The 16,102-nt window shown below is 36.3% G+C and overlaps 1 protein-coding gene across 2 annotated transcripts in view; it reads right to left on the bottom strand.

Moving 5' to 3' along the window:
* Positions 1-2,133: 2,133 nt before the first annotated feature.
* Positions 2,134-16,102, bottom strand: part of gnao1a (guanine nucleotide binding protein (G protein), alpha activating activity polypeptide O, a) — an 84,396-nt gene continuing 70,427 nt past the window's right edge. Inside the window, exons 7-8 of one of the 2 annotated variants that reach the window (XM_079622003.1) lie at positions 5,206-5,359; positions 2,134-3,379 (exon numbers count right to left, since the gene is read on the bottom strand). In XM_079622003.1, coding sequence (XP_079478129.1) covers positions 3,192-3,379; positions 5,206-5,359 — 342 coding nt within the window. In that variant the 3' untranslated portion in view covers positions 2,134-3,191. Of the gene's footprint in view, positions 3,380-5,205; positions 5,360-8,948; positions 9,855-11,097; positions 11,252-16,102 lie in introns of those variants that run through there. The other variant, XM_079622004.1, reaches the window with a different exon arrangement.

Raw genomic sequence — 16,102 nt, 5'->3', positions numbered from 1 at the left:
GCTGTGGTATAGAGTGACTGAGCATCTCCTTCTTTCTCCAGGACCGTCTGGCTGAAGACACACTTAAAGAGGCACAGAAACATAATTATGTCCCTTGGGATTCAACCACACTTCCTCCATGTTCCCTATATATTGCATACCATGATGTGTCGACAGTTTTGTTTGTATAGTACATATAACACAAATTGTGAATAAGCTGTAGGCCTAGTACATCTTTATATTGATCTAAGGAAACGTTTACACAATAAAGATGTACTAAAAACTGAAAAGTTTTTATTTTGCGTTTTTCAGGTAAAGACGTTTTCACAAATTCGCATTTTCTGTGGTTTACACGGAGACAATAACGGTATTGTTTTCAAAAACTTGCACTTTAAAACCCATTTTCAAAAGTTTGCATTTTCAGGCATAATATTTTCAAGTAAATGAAAGGCCAAAACGCATAAAGTTGTACGATTTAGTTGAAAATGGTATTGTGTAAACAGCCCCCTTAAACAGATCATATTAATCATAAATACTGTCTGTCCTTTTATACGTTTACACAAAAACGATGTACTAAAAACAGAAAGGTTTTTTCTTTGTACAGATTACAACGTTGTCAAAATGATCCCTATTCACACGGATCCGTAAAAACGACTAAAAACGCAGTATTATTCATGCCAGGCCAGTAGGTGGCGATGTCACTTTGTAAAGAAACACTATGCGCCTATACATGCCGTCAGCGTTTTCACAGATTCACGTTTTTGTAGTTTACATTGAGGTGGTAACGATTCAAAAAGTTGCACTTCGAAACCTGTTTTCAAAAAATTGCATAAAAAGTTTTCAGTTTTTAGTTGAAATGGCCCCTTAGTATTGGATTAATGGCGGATAAGTTTACTTTAGCTCGCATCCATTCATTCCTACGCTAACTGATCTCTGCTGGTATGTATCACCTTTTTAGAGTCATAAGCCATCTTGCAGCCCTCATTCATTTGAGCGATCATGGTAGCAGTGTAATATATAAACGACAAAGCAGAAATGAATAACAATCAAAAGCAAAAAGCGCCAGGTTGTAGTCATGAAAACTGTGGCTTTTAATGTAAACACTACATTCGATTGGTTTTCCAGCACGAACATCCCACATGAAAGAACAACCATTCACTAAAGAAGAGGGAGAAAAAGCAGCACAAAAGCATTCACTTGGAGAGGAAAAAGAAAGGATTTAAAAAAGAAGGGAAGGAGAATCCAAATTAACAGTAGTGTAGGTAATTGTACAGGTTTTTTTTTTTTTTCTATTTTCATTGATTTCAAACTGAGAAGGCAGAGAGGGAGGATAGATACATCTTTCCAAATCTACGTGTGATAGGTGAGAGCTGTGCTTTTCTATGCAGACCTGGAAGGTGTTTGAGTACAATTCTCAAAAAACCAAGAGAAAGCGCATGAATCTGTACAGCCGTGCACAGCCCCGCCCTCTCCAGCACCGGGGGCGGGGCCGTGCCACCAAAAAGTGGTTCGTTTCAAAAAAAAAAAGAAAAAAAAGAAATTGTTTAAAAAATTAAAAAAATCAATACATATACTGTAATTCAGGCTAAGTAAAGACATTGCAATGCAGGGCGAACAGGCAAAAAGAATCAGTACAGTTCATCAACATCAACATGGGTAAGTCAGTAAGAACGGTTCAAGAGTGGATCACAGGAACCCTTGCAAAATTCTTCTTTTTTTTTAAAAAAGGGGGAGAGAGGGGGGGAAAAAAAGTTCTGTAGCTACAAAGCACAAGAAATATACCTTTAATAATATTACAGAATAATCATTGATATTGGTATTGTAATCATCATCATCGTTGTCGTCATCGTCATCATCGTTTGTTGTTATTATTGTCATCCATTTTTTTCTTTTTTTTTTTCTCTCAATAATTTCTACTTGTAAAGATTCTAGAACTGGAGGATCTACCGCTTTCTACAAAGACTGACAGCCCGATGACCTTCGTCTGTAAGCCTCCACATCATTTCTCTGAGCCCCACATCTACCCCCCCTCCCCCTTAACCCCGCCCCCTAACCCGCCCACATGATGCCCTTTCTTTTTGCTGCGTCTGTCTTTTCTGTTTTCTTTTTTCCTCTTTTTTTGTTCTTTTTATTTCATGTTTTATTCTTTATTTTCGCACCATTAGCTATGTGAAGCAGTTAGCTGTTTCTTTATACAAAGGCTGAGGGGTCATGCTATCAGTGACGGGGACTCCATTACCCAGCCAACTAAAACAGGAAGAAACCTAGGAAAGAGAAGGAATGAAGAGGGAAGGGGTGACAATGGACGAGAGGTAGAAGAATGGACACGGTGTAATAAGTACAAAGGAAGTGTGTGGGACAGATGATCAATAAATAAATTAATAAATTAATCAACAACAATACAAAAGTAAAAGTTCCTTACAAGACAAAATGTTAATAAGTTCTCATAACAGTGACCTAGTGTTTCTAGTACTATTCCCAGACACGTCATTCTCAGAAGGTTGGCACTGATATGATACTTGCAATCGTCGGACTGGTTCGACAGGCGCCAAGCTGTTCCCCAGAAAGCTGACCTACGGAAGTGACGGGGACGGGTAGACGAAACGCAAGAGAAGCCTGGCGGGTGCGATCCTGGGTGTTTCCATTCTCTACGATATCGAACGGTACTACAGTGATTACAAATCGGGAGCGGGAACACGCTACAACTGACTTGAACCATAGTGCTTGAGACTAGCATAACTGTGGATTTAGGTAACGTCACATTATCGTCAAAGTAAAATTCATATAGCCAGGCAAACATGTACATCCCCCCCTGACCGATTTTCATGTAATAAATATACATACAAATGACATAAAACATAAAAAATAGTCAAAGAAAGACATTTATCAAAAAAGAAAATGAGGGTTGTTTAGTTCAAACGATAAAGACACGATGGAAAACGGGGGAGAACGAAACGTACGACAGCAAAGGAAAACAAAAACACAAAAAAAGGTCCCAACTTTGTTCTAAAACCATAAAGGCTGGGTTTCTATAAGAAATCAGTTCTGTTGGCAGCTCTTTGAAAGACAAACTAAAAACATTTCATATATATATAATATATTTATATATTTGTATATGCCTATTTTAAAATTATCGTTATCATTATTTACCAACTTGCATTTTCAATAGTAATCATTTCCAAAGAAGTGGCTCGAGAGGGAGGGGGCGGGCCTCAGTACAAGCCGCAGCCTCGCAGGTTGTTGGCGATGATGATGTCGGTCACGGCATCGAACACCACCTGGATGTTTCCTGTATCCGTGGCACAGGTCAAATGACAGTAGATCTCCTTATTAGGCGAGCGGTTCTTGCTTTCAAATTGTGCTTGAATGTAAGCAGCTGCATCGTCGTAAGTGTTTGGACCTACGGAGGCAGAAAGAGAAAGATGTTATTCTGATATTAAAAATGAAATGGTCTTTGTCACTCCAGACTCCAGACCAGGGGTGTCCAATCTCAGTCCCAGTTCAGGACAATTTAAGCTCCGCTCCAGCTCGCCTCCACACACCTGCCTGGACGTTTCGAGCATGCCTGGTTCGGGTGAGTTTAATTGGGGTTGGAGCTCAACTCTGCAGGACAGTGCAGACACCCCTGCTCCAGACGCTCGTTAACCCAAAATTTAAAATGACCTCGGTGACTTCTGACATTCACAAATGTCTCTTCTCTTCTGTTCTCTTACACATCCTTATGAAGCAAGTGCCCCATGTAAAAGCCGCTGAATCTATGAATTATGTATGGGACCTTTTGGACCAAAAATTATTTGGATCACACTTAATTCCATTGCATTAGAAAGAAAATATTAAAACAATTAAAACTACATACAAGTAATACTACGATCCTTGTCTCAGGGAGTCCTGGTAAAGTAACCACAGATGGACTGATATTAATAAAGACATGATCCACAAACGCTTGACAACCACAAAGTGTCCAAAATCTTCATTCTGAAGAATATATCAAGATGATATATTGTATATTGTTTAATAATGTACTTATTAATTTGTAATTATATTTATTAACTGATTTAATGATTAAAGATAATTATAATTAGCACATTTAATTACATATACTGTAATTGCCTATACTTCTTTAATATTTAACAATATATCAAAGATGTTGAGATGTTGTATATTGTTTATTAATTTACTTAATCTTAATAATTGAATGAATTATTAAATATAAATAATCAAAATCATTTACACATTCAATTTAAATACATATACTATTATTGTTTAATTTATTTAATCATTAATCATTTATTTATTATTTATATTTATTAAAGTTAATCATAATTTAACCATTTAATTTAATTTAATATACTGTCATTGTCCAAATGATTTTGTCTTAATTTTAAACAATATGTTACCCTGGACCCACAGAACCAGTCACAAGTCGCATGGGTATATTTGTGGCAATAGCCAACAATAGGTTGTATAGGTCAAAATTATCGATTTTTCTTTTATGCCAAAAATCTTTAGAATATTAAAGAATATAAAGGATATTATATAATTTCCTACCGTAAATCTATAAAAATATATATATATATTTGTGAGTGAATATAGCAAAATCACGAACATAAATGGACGATTTTCTCAATGTTTAGATTTTTTTGCACCCGCAGATTCCAGATTTTCAAATAGTTATATCTCGGCCAAATATGGTCTTATCCTAACAAACCATACATCAACGGAAAGCTTATTTATTCAGTTTTCAGATGATGTATGAATCTCAATTTCAGAAAATGTACCCATGTGACTGGTTTTGTGGTCCAGGGTCACAAATATAAAGATAGCAAGACGTTGTGTACTATTTAATCATTCATTATTATAATATTGAAAACGTAGTGTGACTAATTCATTCATTAATATTTTGTAAGATGTTCTGTCAAAAGAGTGCTTTAAAAAACACTTGGTTAGATATTTGCAAATAATGAAAACACATTTTCATTGCGACTTCAGTGACCGAGTGCTTTTTACATTGAGAGGGTGGAATGGATGCGGTGACTTGTGTTCTTTCAGAAGAGAATCTGACAGACCCGCAGACATCCCTCTGTGCGCACCTTTTACCCATGACTGCACATGCGAGATTCAGCTACTGCTCTACATCCTTCGCCTCCCACGTTACAGTGACTTTAGAATGCAGGGTGGTCTGAGTCTAGTGTTAAACCTGACCGTAACATCAGAGGGCATTCTTACCTGTGTATTCAGGGAAACAGATACTCAGGGGGGATTTCTTGATCTTTTCAGCGAACAGGTCTTTCTTGTTGAGGAAGAGAATGATGGAAGTGTCAATGAAGAATTTGTTGTTACAGATGGAATCGAACAGCATAAGAGACTCGTGCATGCGATTCTGCGAGAGGAAAAGAAACCAGAATGGAGGATAGACAGAGGAAAAGAGGCAGAGAGAAAAACCCGGAAAAAAAAAGTTTAGTGGAGATATATAAACAGCAAGAGTCAAGATAAGCAACTAGCGGAAGCCCACAAAGAGCAAAACATCAACTGACCACAAAGAGACATCTTCTTAAAGTCAAAATATTGGCATTAGCCACATCATGTGATCACAGATAAGTACAGATTATGAATATAAGTCTTGGTAACAGTTTTGGTGAAATGATTATTATCTGCTCACTCCAATAGTGATGATTCATCACACTATATCCTCGATTATGCGGAGGAAATAAGCAGTGCTTAAAAACTGTTTATTTGCAGAGATTAAAAAAATGAGCGCCACACTTCGGATTTCATGACTATTTTATTCATTCATGTCATATAAATAGACATCCATTGTTCAATAAATAATCACAGCAGTGAGACACATCCAAACAATAATTACAGCAATTTGACAAAAACAAACATACAAAAAGTGATGGTTGGTATGAGTACAGTAAGATGTTTGATGGGAGAATCTGGCTCATGTCTGCCGTGTCCTCCTTTGTAATCAGAATCAAATATGAATTAAATACTACAAAGGAACACACTATTTTATACGCGAGTGCCGTTTCAAGTGAATTATGCTACATTAGCATAACGTACCACTTGAAGTTATTACATCTGTCAGTCTGATGAAAGGATTCTGGACACATCACCAACAGCTATTTGTACAGTACTATGGCTAAAGGCCAGGAAACAAATTGGCCTTTGTCCCTCAGCGACGGACAGACTCAATTACCCTTGAGTTTCTTTATCTTGGCCACTGAACTAATCATGTGTCTGATCTGGTAATTGATGTACATTATCCATCAGTCTTGTTACTTTACATTCTTTAAAATAATAAGCTAAATTTGATGGCTGATCAATTTGGGATTAAGGTCAAAGGCGTTTACTAAGTGCTTTCCCTTTAGGATCTTTGTTTGGCTTCTAGAATGAAAGTAACTATACGCCAACACATATGCACTGACCAATAATGTGTGAACTGACCAATAATGGACCTGAACAATGACTGAATTGTGCTCAGTCCTGACACTGGCCTTAACAGTACACACACCTGCTTATAGCTGGCACGATTCAGCATGTTTTACAGTACATCTAGGAAACCCCCAATTATGATCTAATCAAATCAAATGGTTACTGTATTGGCCTTTCTGCGTGAAAGGAATCACTGTCCATTTGCTGTCTGAAGCAGTTGATTGAAATCAATCACATTTCCCATAGATTAACAGTAGCTAATAACGGACTGAGGTTTAAACGTCATAGAAGATGATGTTTTACTGAAGTCAGGGTGCAAATTATTACGCTTGAACCTTCCAAAGACAGTCAAAGCATAAGGCTACAGGCTAGGTCTTTTACTTTAGTCATGCTGTGCTACAAGTGCCCAATTCTGATAGCATTTCATTTCAATGGTCCACTTTAGTCATTCTACTAACTATAAGTAACTTTGCAACTACATGTCAACTAACTCTCATTAAAGTATTAGTAGACTTTCTGCCTAATATATTCAAACACTTTATTTTAGCGCTCTCCCACAGACATTCTACTGACTATTAGAAACTTTGCAACTACATGTCAACTTATTCTACTAACCCGAACCCTAATATCTAACCCTAACCGTCTACTAACTGTCTACTACTACTAAGTCTACAGTCAACTACTCTGAGAGTTAGTTGACATGTTGTTGCAAAGTTGCTCATAGTTAGTAGACTGTCTAAAGTGGACCATCAAAATAAAGTGTTACCCCAATTTGTGTTACACAAGATTTAAAATATATATATATAATAATTTGAAATTGTCATCCTCCCTGAAAGTTGATGTATAATTCACACACACTGACTAAAGTGATTGTTTGGAGAGATGAAGATTAAAAGTGCTGTCCACATACATTCATAGCAGCAAACGTCCAAAGCACATATGGCACTGTGAATTATTGTCAATTCCAGATCTGTATTTTCACATACTCAAAAGCTGGCCTTATGGTCAAGGCCTCGGTTCAATGCAATGCACGTGTCTGCCTATTCTAGAGCAAGCAACAGTTTATCAGCTCATCAGTCTTTTCATCTCCGGTCCATTCAGTTCATGTTGCAGTTATATTCCTGCAATGACTAATATCACAGCTTGTTGCTCTAGTTAAAACTGTGTCGCCTCTAGATATGACTAACCCTACTGCATACTGTGACCAGTTCATCAAGCAAGATCGAATAAAACAGACTGCATTACACATCGTGGTGGTGAGACAGCTCAGTGATTCTATCACTTCAGTCATACTGATATGAAACACACTTCTCCAGTTGTTGCAGGTGTGTGATTTTGGTGTTATTTGTATGTGTGTGTGTGTGTGTGTGTGTGTGTATACTGTTCAAAAGTTTGTGGTCAGTAAGATTTTTTTTATATATAAAAAAGGAATTAATACTATTGTTCAGCAAGAATGCATTAAATTGATCAAAAATAACAGTAATGAGTTTTACATTGTTACACGAGGTAAAAAATGAAAATCCAAATTGTAGCAATATTTCACAATATTACTGCTTTTTCTTTTGATCAAATAAATGCAGAAGAGGTAAGCATAAGAGACTTCCACCAAGCATTAAAAATGTTTTTACCAACCCTAAAAATGTAATGTGTGTGTGTATATATGTGTGTAATATATATATATGAAGGCACAATTAAATGTGACATTTAATGGGTTTATGTGAAGTTTTTTTTTTATAGCCTATTAATGTTAAATCAATATTGCTTTCAATTATATTGTAATGTTGAACGGCTATCATTAGGCCTACTTATTTAATCTCCCAAAAAACAAAATCCGTTTAATAGAGACATCAGTAGCATTACTGGTGTCAGTGATACTGGCCTTCATTCATGCTACTCAGTAAAAAGATGAAAATAAACAAATATACCGTCTTTGTTGTTTCTACATTTATTTGGAGATTCAATGTGAAAATGTGTATTATAATATAAAAATATATTACAAATCTTAGTTAGGTACTATCAATTGTGATTAATTACAGAAATATATAGGCCTATATTTATATTTATATATATATATATAGTAGTGTATACAGTAGTGGCCAAAAGTGATGTTCAGTGGGGATTGGCTTGGGGGGGGGGGTATTTATTCTACAAGTTCAATTACACCATCAAAATGTGATGAAAATATTTTATAATTGTTTTAAATACAGCATGAGGGAAGAATAAAACACTAAACTTGATTAAACTATCTGACAATTATTTGGCAAAAGACGGGGTAGCTACAGGCTTTATTTTACAATGCAAAAAAAAAACAGAAAAAAGCTTGCAGGAAAAAAAATAGCATACTGAATACAACATAACCAGTTTCCTAGACTGGACAACACTTTCAGCCACTACTGTATATATTGTAGTATGTTATACGGATTCAGTTGGATGAATGTGATATTGTGGTAGCATGTAGTTCTTCAATCCTTATAAATCAGCTTAGTCTTTTCTCAACACAATACAAAAAGCTAATTTTTTTAATTATTTTTTTTATGTTCTGGGTCTAAGGTCCAAAATCCAAAACGTCCTGTTGTTGTTTTTTAGAATGCTAAGAGGCTAACATTTTTGTGGTTTGGCTCAGGGCATAGGACATTTGCACTCTCTTCTAAATGCCAAGTAAATGTCAAGCCTAGTGTTTCATCAACAGATGCCAATTCAGAACACATGTAAAATGAGCCAGCTTGTGAATATTCGTGGAATTCATATCCAAAATGCATTAATCAGAAAAATGTGTGTATAGAACATCATAATAGTGCCACCTACATAATCACTAGAATTTAAAGTATTGCCATCTAACCTCATTGAATCTGGTATCATTAATCTGCATACCGTGCAATAAGGACAAAATGGCAGGTCTGGATTCACAAGCTAGGATAAAAGTAGCAAGTAGTGGAAGTTTGGCACCAATTTCCCTCAAAATATCTCCTGACCTCTCTCTTACACACCAGGAAGGTGTCAGGAAAGTCATTCAAATCACATTCCTATATTTGTAAGTAACAATGTACCTAAATCAATAGTTGAGTTCAGACCTTCGGTTAAAATTTAGCACATACATTAAATACAGCTCTGTGAAAACTATGACCAGATTTGACCCAGTTCCCACCTTATAAAAGAACATCAAAAGGCCTGATGGACACCAATAGAGACAATTGAAAGTATAAAACAAGAACAAAAAGTCACATCTGTAAAAGAGCTGGCCATCACTGTGAGTTAGTAAAGACCACAGAAGCGCAGGTTGTTAGCGATGATGACATCAGTGACAGCGTCGAAGACGAACTGAATGTTGTCTGTGTCTGTAGCACAGGTGGTGTGCGAGTAGATCTCCTTTTCAGCTGACTTGTTCTTACACTCGTACTCGCACTGAATGTAGTTCACCGCTTCCATGAATGTGTCCGAACCTGCAGCACAGGATGAGTCAGGTGAGGATGGAAAAGCAGCAGACGAATAAAGGAAGGAGTGAATAAAAGAAAGCAGTGGGAGATACACAAATGGTGATAAAATAAGGCCAATTTTTTCAATAAAGGACCATTTGGAAAGACAGCAAAAGAGAGTAGAAAGAATTGTGGTAAATATAAACTGGAAACTGAACACTTATTATACAGGTGAAACTCGAGAAATTTGAATATTGAGCAAAAGTTAATTTATTTCAGTAATTCAACTTAAAAGGTGAAACTATTATATTATATAGACTCATTACATGCAAAGTGAGATATTTCAAGCCTTTATTTGTTATAATTGTGATGATTATGGCTTACAGCTTAAAACCTTTTTACAGTATTCTCATTTTGAATTTGAGGTTTTCATAAGCTGTAAGCCATAATCATCAAAAATATAACAAATAAAGGCTTGACATATCTCACTTTGCATGTAATGAGTCTATATAATACATTAGTTTCACCTTTTAAGTTGAATTACTGAAATAAATGAACTTTTGCAGGATATTCAAATTTTTCGAGTTTCACCTGTATGTGCATATTATATTTTACAAAGTAAATAAAACAATTGCTATAATACTTTATATAGCTTTATAATAACTTATATATTATATCAATTATTTTAGCTTTCTGAAAGTATGTTTAATGCAGAGGTCAGCAACGTAAGACTTGCATTATAATTGAATATTTTTTCAGTTCAAAACATATTACATAACCAGTGTTACATTTGATATCGATCTCACAGCCAAGGATAAAATCTTGTAGGATTTTTTTATTATTATTTAAAAAAAGAACTTCCTCGGGCAGAGAAAATTATTTATTATATATAGTTCCTAAGCACATGCTCAAGAAAGTTATTTCTGTTTCTCAAACTTGTGATTGTTTGTGCAGCTTGTCTCCCGTATATCACTCAGTATAATGAGAATGAGGAAATGTTTAAGAGCAGATATGGAGGAAGCTGAAGAGCTCAGGAAATAACAGATGACGGTTTCTCCTCAGTGCTGGAGAATAAAGAAACGCAGGCTGTCCAGATTATGGGTGAGAATCCATCCAGAATGAATAAAATAACAGGACGGTTCTGAAGATTTATTGCGCTAATTGGCTTCTGGAGATTGTTTCTCCGATCCTCTCCTTATCAATTATTTTGTATTTTCATCCTATCTGTCCTTCCTTTCTATTGCTTAACACCGCTGTATAATGAGTTTACCTGTGTACTCTGGGAAGCAGATACTTAAGGGAGATTTCTTAATTTTCTCCTCAAATATGTCCTTCTTGTTGAGAAAGAGAATGATGGAGGTGTTTGTGAACCATTTGTTGTTGCAGATGCTGTCAAACAGCTTCATTGACTCGTGCATGCGGTTCTGCAGAAAGAAAAATAAGACGTCAACATCATTTACAGACATGCATCCACAAACATACACATATTTACTTAGCTATATAGTAAGGTTTTGTCAGATTTAACTCACAAAATTGTCTCCAAACTATAGCTAAGTAAACACACACACACACACACACACACACACACACACACACACACACACACACACACACACACACACACACACACACACACACACACACGTGTAATCACACTCTAAGTGCAAAATTAGAATACGAAGTGAGACATGAACAGAAAAAAGAAAGGAAATTTAAAGAAAAGAAAGGAAAAAAGCCAGAAAAGGAAACAAAACATATTCCGCTAACAGAAATATGAATTACTCATCTCATCATGATCAGATGATATACAGTGAATCTCATGTTATTTATAAAAGGACAAGGGTAAAAATATACACTGTCCTTATTTCCATATGTGATTAATAAATGATTATTCTGCTCATTATTTGTTTGTCATCTGAATGGTAATGAATTCAGAGTTGGAAGCAGTGACTCTCTCTTTGATGTGTCCGGTCAGATCAGGAGGAAACGAGGTCAGACGATCACTTTTAACAGCCTATTAAAAGTTGTGGTTTTGGAAAGAACCAGCAACGCATCTAAATTTAATGACCGAAACTGGCATATTTCAGACACAAGCACACAAGCAAACACTTAAAGGGATAGCTCAGAATAAATAAATAAAAAATGTAATTTCGAGTTTATATTTCACAATTCAGACCTTTTTTTCTCATAATTCCAAGTTTATCTCTTACAATTATGAGAAGAAAAATCTGAATTTTCCTGATGATTGTAAGTTAATATCCCACAATTCGGAATTTTTCCCCTTGGAATTGTTATATAAACTTGCAATTGCAAGTTATAAATTCCAAATTGGGAGATGTAATCTTGCAGAAAAAAGTCAGAATTGTGACATACAATTTGTAAATGTTATCTATGTAAAATGTTATAGGCTTAAATATAATTTCATGCTGTAACTGTAGGGCTAATACATGATGTCCCCTATGAATTATGCTTTTATAAGTTATAAAAGCATAAGTTAATAATATAGTCATATTGTCAGAACATCAGCAAACATCAGCGTTTAAGTCCGAAGGGTCTTTGAACACTGTATTCTATAAAAATGAAGACTATCTTTCTTGCATATCTATCTTGCATTCAGATTCTGAGGCTCGTCAAGACATTTTTTTATCTTATTCCATGGATTTTGCCACTTTTCCTCCACTTGTTACCACCGTTTTTATGCCACCACAATACACACGCAGTTGCAAGTAACAAAACTGTGACATCTGCTCCCAAATGGTATTTTCTTTTATTTCTGCAAACCACAAAAGATGATATTTTAATAGTTTTCCTCCATACAATGAAAGTCAGAGGTCCAAAACAATATTTGACCCCATTGATTTTCATTGTAAGGATGAAGAATATTTGTTGAAATGATGACATCATTTTCATTTTTCGGTGAACTATCCCTTTAAGTTACCGCAAGGCACAACATAAAGCCGACTGCTTCCAACTCTTTTTAGTATGTACTTCAACTGAGGTTGCTGACGATAATTTCATACCTGTGGAAGGGCCGTCTGCAGAGCTGGGCTGGATTGTTTAGCGATTGCTTAGAGAAGAAAGCCGATGGCGAGAGATGACAGGAGAGCAGCTGAGATGTTTTGAAGGAGAGACGCAAATGCAGAGGTGGCCGCTGGAGGCCACAGGAGCAGCTGAGCGCAACCGGACATGCACCAGAACCCAACACTTCACCACTTCACTCACATTTCCCACCCCCAGATACCACCGCTGTTCAGACTCACACGTACATTTACACACACACACACTGAAGTGCTAAACAATAGTCTAGCAATGCAGAATCGTTCCATGCTTTGTCACACGTGAAGAAAGGAACAGCTCTAAACAGATGAAAAAAAGTCTCACACAGGTCAAACTTGAAAGGAACGGACAGTGTTTGAAGGAAATAAAGGAATGTTTTTTGTTGAAATGGAGGAGGAAAGGGCACAGGAGGGGATGTGGGAACGACAAATGCGTAAACACTGATAGAGCGCTGAATGGACGAGCACTGACAGGAGACGCGTACTGAGAGTGTGTATTCATAGCATCTGTACGTGTGTTTATCTCTGTCCGTTTGTTTCGCCAGGACTTTCTTACAGAATAATAGAATCTGTCTTCTCTTTTTATCACTTCCATAGATCAGGTGAATATGGGCGCGTGAGAGTTGCTGTATTTATGGGCGTCCTCTTTTCTAGCCATAAAAGCCCTCCTATATCCAAAACACATCACCGTAAATCTCCCTGATGTTGTAAAAATTCTCTTATCGGAGTTTGTCGAGAGAGAGTGTGTCTAAGCAGATCTGAGGCCTGTGTCACACAGACGTCCAAACATGACTCATCATCACACCTGCCATGATTCAATTGGCACGGTCACAAAATCAATCAATTGTGGGTGGATACAAATAATTATTGGTTTCTTCTTTTAAAGGACACTGTAAAAGTGTTCAAAGACCTTAAAAATAAGTTTGTATGGCTTTTTGTGTTAAATTTGTCTACTTGATTATTTTATGTAAACACATTGCCATATACAAGTTTGACTATATATATTTAAAAAACTTGATTACTTAAAAAAAGTTGGGTCAACTTAATTGTTTCCTTTATTTAGTTATTTCTACTTACTATATTATTTAATATATATTTAATATTTCATATGTATTTCAATAAAGTTTCATTTGATAACATTAGTTAACATTATCTAACAATTAAAAATAATTGTAAAGCATTTGTTAATCTTAGTTAACGTTATTTGAAATACATTATTAAAAACAAAACTTGTGTTTTAAAGGGGTGGTTCAGGATTTTGGACATCGGACCTCATTTTCAAGTTAGCCTGGTTGTTATTCATCAGTGGAGACAGTTTTCAAAAAATTTCATCCAGTCCTTCCAGTTGCATAGTTCGCCGATGCTAGGCTAGCGCGAGTCAACGGTATAAGCTAGCCTGCCATTAAAAGCAGTTTTACCCACTCCAAAGTACACCAAAAGCAAATAAATTATAACGGCAGACTGTCGATGTAAATGTCTGTTGAGAGAATAATGTTAGAAATCAAACTACCCTTTCATTGCATTGCAATAGTTACACTTTGTTCCCTGTATTTATTAGCACAGTCTACAGCAGCGGCGGAGTGATATTAAGTTACCTAGGCAACCGAGAGAGTCTCCACATGACGCAAGTGTATTTACCTGCCGCTGACACTCATCACTACAGAAGCAGAGGATATTTCACTAAGAAATCAACATAGGACTATGGCCACGTTTGAAAGCCATGCCAATGTTTCAGACTTTGGAGACGAGGAATGTGTTTTATTCAACGAACCGTACATGTATGAGCCGGAATACACAGACGAAGAACTAATCGAGATAGATACTAAAAGGGCAGAAATTGAACTGTAACGTTATCTCCACTAACGCTGTCATTGTCATTCTATAAGTTATGAAAAGGGACTAGCTTAATAGATAGCTATAGTAGCCTAACAAAAGTTATTACCTGTTCATCTGCTGTTGGTGCATATGGAAAGACGGCTGGAACTGCATTCCTTGTCAGTGACTTATGAACGTTTCGATTATGGGTTTTTTCAAAGTCGTCTGGTCTAAAATAATCACTACAAATTCGCAACATATAGTCTCTGCCGGTGTCTCGTTGTCCAAGCCAGCAGAAAGAAGCCACAGTTGGTTCCTTTCTGGGTCTCTCAATGGAAATTTGTGGAAACTTTTTGCATGACCATCTATTTGGTTTATTTTTACAATTTCGAAATGCACAACGAATCACCATGTTGCCAATTCCTTAGTTTATAATCGAATGTTTTTCAATATCGTTGTTCAAGGCTACTACTAGCTAGCTAGACGTCCCGTCTGTAGTGCGCGCGCTTCTGTTCTGTGTTTACTTTTCGGCGCAGTACTACTAACCGGAGCAAAGTAAAATTCCGCCGCTGCTGAGAAACTAGTTCCTGTAAATGTAATGCGATCATTGAGATGTAAGAGTACCGGACCGGTACTTTGATTTCTAACATTATTCTCTCAATAGACATTTACATCGACAGTCTGGCGTTATAATTTATTTGCTTTTGGTGTACTTTGGAGTGGGTAAAACTGCTTTTAATGGCAGGCTAGCACAGATACCGTTGACTCGCGCTAGCCTAGCATCGGCAAACTATGCAACTGGAAGGACTGGATGATTTTTTTTGAAAACTGTCTCCACTGATGAATAACAACCAGGCTAACTTGAAAATGAGGTCCGATGTCCAAAATCCTGAACCACCCCTTTAACATTATTTAATGGACCTGAGATAACATGAACTAACAATGAACTAACATTAACAAAGCTTGATTAAAATAGGGGTAATAAACATTGTTAAAAAAATTAGTTGATGCATTAAATAATGTCAACTAATGGGAACTTATTGAGATGTAACCATTTTATCTCATGTTGTCTATAAGAAACGGACATGGTGAGGAAAGTGCTTGTTGTCTTAAACTAATGACATGATCACATGAACACCCAGGAGACAAAACGCTCAACTCAACCTACGCTGAGCCCAACACTTGACTAACAATCAACAAAATTACCATTTCAAGATGTGGGACAAATGCATCCTGACATCACAAGTTACAAAATGTGTTAGCAAAAAAACTAAACAAAATAAACCTTTGTGACCACATGAGCTATGCCGTTATTAGACTTGTCAGAGTAATTGGTCCATAATGATGGTAAAGTGTGTGGGGAATCAAAACATGACCCATTATTGAAACCTAGATATGACAAGC

Source organism: Phoxinus phoxinus, assembly GCF_949152265.1.
Source record: "Phoxinus phoxinus genome assembly, chromosome: 8".
NCBI lineage: Eukaryota > Metazoa > Chordata > Actinopteri > Cypriniformes > Leuciscidae > Phoxinus > Phoxinus phoxinus.
Note: the sequence above shows the minus strand (reverse complement) of the source record. Positions and strands in the feature narration are given on the sequence as shown.